The 7,125-nt window shown below is 52.0% G+C and overlaps 1 protein-coding gene across 1 annotated transcript; it reads left to right on the top strand.

Annotated features, from left to right (window-relative positions):
- The first annotated feature begins 887 nt into the window (after positions 1 to 887).
- Positions 888 to 5,128, top strand: si:ch211-137a8.4 (A-kinase anchor protein 12). Its single transcript, XM_062472953.1, has 2 exons — positions 888 to 3,034; positions 4,454 to 5,128. Exons 1-2 carry the CDS (start codon positions 1,108 to 1,110, stop codon positions 4,474 to 4,476), a joined length of 1,950 nt encoding a protein of 649 aa, XP_062328937.1. The 5' UTR covers positions 888 to 1,107; the 3' UTR covers positions 4,477 to 5,128.
- Positions 5,129 to 7,125: the final 1,997 nt, after the last annotated feature.

Genomic DNA, 7,125 nt, shown 5'->3' on the forward strand with positions numbered 1-7,125 from the left:
GAAAAGAAGCAGGTTTAAATGTTAGCATCACTTGTTAACATTTTCAGGTTCTCGTGTGAGTGTAGATGAGGTTTGGATCCATGCTCGATGTGATTGTTCAAATGAATTTTTGGATCTAAAGGCTGTAGTATACTTCACACTAAGCAGTGAAGTATCATGTGAAGTCATCTTCTGAAGACTAAAATTAGCAATACCTCCTCCTCTGTCACCATGTTGAATGTTGTACAAAATCGGAAGTAGATCTTAACGTATTTTCAGGTCAGGTAGAAAATGTTTTGTCCACGACCGCTGACCGTCCTAGTGGACATAGCTTGGACATCGGGCTAGTAATCAGAAGGTTGCCGGTTTGATTCCCGGCCGTGAAAAATTACGTTGTGTCCTTGGGCAAGGCACTTCACCCTACTTGCCTCGGGGAGAATGTCCCTGTACTCCATGTAAGTCGCTCTGGATAAGAGTGTCTGATAAATGACTAAATGTAAATAGCTTTTAAACATCCATATCGACATCAAGCAAGCTGTGAGCCACGCCGCTTGCGTTGCGTTTATGTACACACATACATCCAGGTACGAAACTAAAGTAGATTGAGGCCATGAAAAGGCACCTCGAGTCTGACACCTGCACCACTGTTTCCTCTGAGAGGTTCTAGATTTTCAATCTGGGAGCCAGTTACATTTACATTTAGTCATTTAGCAAACGCTCCTATCCAGAGCGACTTACAGTAAGTACAGGGACATTCCCCCGAGGCAAGTAGGGTGAAGTGCCTTGCCCAAGGACACAACGACAATTGGTTACCTTTAAGTTACCTTAAACATCTTCACTGAGCCGCCCCTGCTCTGCAGTAGGTCTGACTGGACCAGGAAGTGAGTACCAGTATGTGTTGTTGATGAGTCCTCTCTCTCACCCCCCAGATTGGTGGCCCCTGGATCGTGTGGCGGACTACGATGCTGAGGTCGTTCCCTTCGACGGGAAGCTGCACACAGACACACGCCGCGGCTCAATGAACTCTCGCTCCGAGCCGGAACAACACTAGAGGAACTCATCCAAACCAGCCAGGGAGGACGCAGGGTAGGGGGGAAGGCTTTCACGGCGACACCAGTCCCAGGAGCCATGGCAGCGACGGAGGTGTGCGCAGCACCCGTCCAGGAAGACGGCGCAACGGGAACCAAGTCGGAGGCGGAGACGGCCCCCTCAGACGCTGTGAACAGCGAGGTCGTGGAGAAAGAGACTGAGGTTGTGAACAAAGAGGTCATGAACAACGAGGTCGTCAATGACGAGGCGGCCGGCGCGGAGACCTCTCCCGCAGCGACGGAGGAGGAGGCCAAGCCCGCCGACGGCGTTGCCGAGGAGACCCCGGCGGCGAGCACAGAGCCGCCGGCGGAGGGGAAGGCCAAGCCGGCCCACGACGGGATCTGGGACTCCTTCCTGAACAAGAGCGGCCTGGGGAAGGTGATGGGCGGGAGGAAGAAGAAAGAGCCGAGCGCCGGGGGCGAGGAGGCCGGCGCCGAGGGGGCGGAGCCACAGGAGAAGGTCAACGGGGAGGAGGCCCTGGCGGAGGGGGCGGAGTCAGGGGCGGCGGCGGCCGAGGACCAGGCCGTGGAGAATGCAGCGGAAGGCGACGAGGGTGCTGAGGGGAAGAAAGAGGGGAAGGAGGCCAAGCCCAAGCACGGGGAGAAGTCCAGCGTCAGAGACATGATCCGCAAACCCGTGGCCCGGATCTTCTCCCACAAAAGTACGGACAAGAAGGACGCGGCGGACGGGGAGCCCCAGAAACCAGTCCGGTCCAAGTCCCTGGACCGCCTGGAGGACCCCGAGGCCTGCAACGCCGCGGCCGAGCCGGCAGACCCAGCCGAGGAGAGCCAGGTTGAAGACGCCGAGGCCCAGAAGCCCTCCACCTCCACTCCCTCCTCCTCCTCCACCAAACACATGAAGCGTTGGCACTCCTTCAAGAAGCTGATGGCCCAGCGCACCCACAAGAAGGGCTCCGACGACCCCAAGGACACCGAGGTGGTGGAGGCCGAGGCCGAGGCCGGGGCAGGGGACAGCTCCACCCTGGACTCCAAGGGGGAGAACAGCGGGCAGAAGAGGTGGAAGCTCAAGAGGTCCTGGACCTTCCAGGGCCTGAAGAGAGACTCGTCTGTCGTTGGTCTCAGCAAGGTCGCCAAGGGCTCCGACAAGGATGCCACGGACGCCAAGGGGGAGGAGCCGGCCACGGCCGATGGCGAGCCGGCAGCCACTGGCGAATCAGAGGAGGCCAAGGTGGCTGAAGACGGCGAGGCGGCGGAGAAGGCGGAGGGAGAGGACGAGAAAGGAGCGGCGGCTGCCGGAGGCACAGTCTCGCAGCACGCCAACGAGATCTGGACTTCCTTCAAGAAACGCGTCACCCCCAAGTCGAAAAAGCCGGCGGCGGAGAGTGCGGCGAGCGGGGAGGAGGAGGGTGCGGCGGCCGCCCCGTCAGGTGACCAGGAGCAGACGGAGGACCTGGCGTCCGGCAAGGAACCCAAGACTGCCAAGGCCAAGCGTACGCACTTCAACCGCGCCGTGTCGCTGAAGAACTTCATCCTGCGGAAGGGGAAAAGCACCAGCGTGGACCAGCCAGACGACCCGCCGAAGGAGGGCGAGGAAGAGGCGGAGGGGGCGGCGGCGAGCGCCGACGGCGAGGCGGAGCCAGCAGCCGGCGAGGCTGCGAGCGCTCCGGGCGACAGCGGCGAGAAGGCCACCGAGGCTCAGGTGGCCGCCGATCACACGGCCGAGGGCGGCGAGGAGAAGCCGGCCGACGCCACGCCGGCTCCAGCGGCTGCCGCCCCCACGCCAGAGAAGAAGAGCGACGCGGTGGCCGAGCCCGCCTCCGCACCGGCGCCCGCCGCGCCCGAGGTCACGACCAACGGGGAGAACGGGTGCACGAACGGGACAACGGAGGACGACGCCACGCACAATCACGAGAGCAGCCCCAAGAAGGACGACGTCAACAACACCGCCGCCAAGAAGGACGCCAAGATGGCCAAGGCTTCGCAGGGGAACGCAGTCGCCCAAAGCGGTGAGTGTCCAGACAGAGAGCTTGACTGTGACTCTGATCTCCTTCAGCTGAAGGGAGTTAACCCCTTAACCACCACCACCACCACACAGGGTATGTTAGAGCTAGGCGGTAGCGTTGAGGCGGGGGAGGGGTGGCGGCACGGAGGGGGCGGGCCTCCGCAAAACGGGCGGTTCCGTGACGAGTCAGGGGAGGCATCCGGTTGGGTCGAGGCTGAGTCACGTGACCAGGAAGAAGAGAGGAAGAGGATGTACTATGAGGCGGCGAAGTCCATCGTCCAGGCGGTGATGTCGGCCGCGGCGGAGCAGTTAGAGAAGGAGACGGTCGTCATGGACAACGGGATGATGTGCCTCCGCTCGGCCAAGAACGGGTCCCGTCCCGACGTCGGCGTTAGATACTGTCACTGAGACGGCCTCGCACACACTCGCACACACACTCACCTAAACTATGATAAACACATACATGCTCAAACACACTCGCAAACACGTACTTTCCAAAACATCCAAAAACACAGCTGTGTTTAAACTTAAACACAGAAACTTTTTTAACACTTTTTTAGACACAACCATATACTGTGCACTGAATCTCACCTCCCTCCCTTACGGTCTCCCTCTGGATGACTGACATTATAGTCCTGTGAAAACATATTATTGATTCACAACATCAAGCCAACACTCCTAAATCCCTTTAAAAACACTTCAGTGCCGTGTGTGTTATGTGTGATGTGTGTGTGTTAGTGTGAATGTGTGTGTCCACGCATGTAAATACTAAGGTTAGAAGGACTCTGGAGAGCCTCTGTGATCCTAACGGCATGTGACGGGTCAGGTCTCCCTGGTTCAGTCCCAGAACTACCCGCATGTCGCCCCAGCCAGCCGGCTACCACCACCACGCCCCAGGAGCCCCACAGGGCAGGGTAGACTCGATAAGGCAGGTCAGGGTTAGGGTTAACTCCTCTAAGTGTCAGAAAAGTGAGGGGTCATTTCCGTGTCCGGTGGGGTGGGGCAAGGACCCAGGGAGATGGTCCACAGGTTTTTCCTCCAGCCCTGGGGGGCTAACAGGGGGGGCTAACAGGGGGGGCTAACAGGGGGGGCTAACAGGGGGGCTAACGGGGGGGGCTAACAGGTCTCTCCTCCTGTGGACACCCTGTACTGTAGGAATCCTAGTTCACACAATGGCTGTTATTGTTGTTGTTGTTGTTGTTTAGATGTGTGTATTTGAAACTTAACACTAACACAGTATTTCACCTGTAACACCCTAGTTAAGTACCAAGTCTGTCAAGACCCCACTAGTGTAATATCTAAGTCATGGTTTTCTTTGTTTTGTAAAAAAAAAAAACTGTGAATGTTATATATATATTTATATCTATTTTAAAAAATATTATATTTTTTAATATATTTAATCTCTTCTGTTATCATTCACCAGAAAAAAAGGCGGGAAACGTGTGAGGCCACACAAAGAGGATTAGATCTGCATGGGATTCGCTTGTTCAGCGCGGAGTTCTGACCCCGCCCCTCTCCCCCACACTGCCCCTCCCCCACCCCCCGAATAACGGAGTAATCACATGTTTGCGCCACGATTCACCATGGTGAGAGCGATGCAATCCATATAGATTGAAAAAAAAAAAAAGATTTAAATTTACTCAAAAAGCAATAATTCAGTCATCGTCAATCATTAGCAGTTCTTGCTTCCCATTTCACCCCTGTACTTTTTATTTGTTTTGCTTGTTCTCTTGTGAGATTTTATATTGTCTAAAGAAAGAGAAAAAAAAACAAAACGAAATTGAAACCGAGACATTCCACTCTTTGTCAAATGTTATATTCTCTAACGATCTCTCATGCCAGGATAAAAAAAGACTGTTAGTTTTATATCAATGGCCATTATGTCTGTAGTTATTCCTAATAGATATTTCAGAGTGCTCCAGAACACTATGTCTGACCCGAAGACCGCTCCCCTCCCTCCCTCCCCCCTCCCTCCCTCACTCCCCCCATGTATGTGGACCCATTAAAGGAATGTGTTCTGATCTCTGTGTTAATGTTTTTAGACTGTTCTCCTGTGTACATGAACAAACCACCATAAAATATTAAATCGAAAAAACGATCTCTTTTTGTTGTTTGTTTTTCTAAAACACATCTTCTCACTGTATTATCGCAGTCTGATCTGCTGTATTGAGATGTTTTGTTGGTCAAGTTTTCACATGTTCGCTAGCAAATTGTCAAAAAATAGTACAATAAAGACTAAAATCTAACAACTAAACTGATGTCCTCGTTCAATGCTATTTTTATCCTACACAGTCAAACAGAAAGGCATTATCTGGAATTCTATTGGTCATTAATCTCCATATTGATAATCCCTACATCCTTTTACATAATGACAGATTTCTATGTATTATCAGGCTGCAAGCTTGTTGATATTGCCTACAGAGCCTTGTCTACTGGGATGACAATCCAGAGTGGATCTATGTCTCTTACCGCCAGACCTTGTGTCACTACAGTGCAGGCTGTACCGCACGCCCCCTCCAAACAGGGTCCCCAGCAGCGGGCCTGCCGGGCCTGCCTACCAGCCCACGGTCCTCTCTGAAGAGGTCTCTGTCTGTGAAATCAGCAGCATACTGTTGTCTGTCAGAGGAGACTAAATCAGGGGGATTATGTTATTAGAGAGACAGAAGCAGCCAACAGAAAGAACACGTTATTATAACCGGTATTGACCCAACACCGCAGTGGCAGGTTACCTCGGGTTAAAGGCGTGAGCGAGTGAGGCAGAGCAGAAGGTAATAACTAGCGGTGTTTTAGTACTAAAGGGTAAATACGCTTCTAACAGGCACTGCGCGGCTTCACGTGGTGGTGGTGATGACGGCGGCTGCAAAACGTCAACCACCAACTGACATCGTCTTCATTCAAATGTTGGATTATAATTAGTCCGAGATGGCAAAAGTACACACATCCTTCTCTCCAGTAAAAGTACAGATAGATGTCAAAAAGACTGGTAAAAGTTGAAGTACTAACAAAACTTTTTCACTCAAGTTAAAGTAAAGTGTGGACTCTGTGGAAGAAAATGGTCATCAGCTTACTACTACCTGTTTTAGTGTTTTAGGAAAAAGTTGTCAGAAAGATAGTGAAGTATTTGTACGGCGTTACTTCCCATCTCTGTGATTAGTCGTCTCCTTGCCATATTCAATTTAACGCTTCAAAATATGATTCAGGCTTTCCACTGTTGTTGGCAATTTCTTAGTTGAGTCATTCTACAGAGCTCAGCTCTGGAAAAATATTTCAGTTGCTTTTGCTGGTTGACAAATATCAGACATCTAGGAGATAGACTGGTGTTTCTTATCTGTGTGTGGAATGTTCATTCAGACAAAAACGATCACGCTCTTCTTCTGTCAGAGGAGCTTATGACTCATGTATGTATCCCACAGTTCCCTGTGAAGGCCTCTCAGCGTGAACACGTCCACACACACGATTTGCTTTCAAATTCATTTATTTAACAAAACACACAAAATGACATCCAATACTTTTGGCGAAGTGGCACATCTTCTGACCCAGTATTGCTTATTACAAGGACCTGAATCTGAAGAGTTAGGATTTCCTCTCATGGCTGTCTGTGTCCTGTCCACTCCTTCCAGCCTGGCTCCTTCTGTCCCGGCCAGAGACTATCGTTACATCCCAATACCCTGCTACCAGAATGTCTAGTATGGTAGATACTATATACGTGCACACTATATAGTATTCTACTATGGGTATAGGGATGCAAGCTGTGTCTACGTTGCCTCTGATAAGATGGAACGGCTACAGAACCTCGGTTCTCCCTGGTCTTTGAGGGACAGGAACAAACCCATTCATGGAGAACATTAAAGACTTAGTGAGGGAATAACTGCTGCAGCCAGGACCACAAACGTTAGCATGAGTCTGGCTGTGTGTGCGTGTGCGTGTGTGTGTGGGGGGGAGAGGTGTGATGTGTGTACTCGTACAGCATGTACAGTGCGCATCCCAGAGTCTTTGTGCTTGGCGTGTGTGTGTGTGTGTGTAGGCCGTCACAATCCCACTGTGTGGGAGATCACACCACAAAACTAGTCTGCATACTCCGAAAAAATAACTAAC

This window comes from Osmerus eperlanus, chromosome 11 (genome assembly GCF_963692335.1).
Source record: "Osmerus eperlanus chromosome 11, fOsmEpe2.1, whole genome shotgun sequence".
Classification (NCBI taxonomy): Eukaryota; Metazoa; Chordata; class Actinopteri; order Osmeriformes; family Osmeridae; genus Osmerus; species Osmerus eperlanus.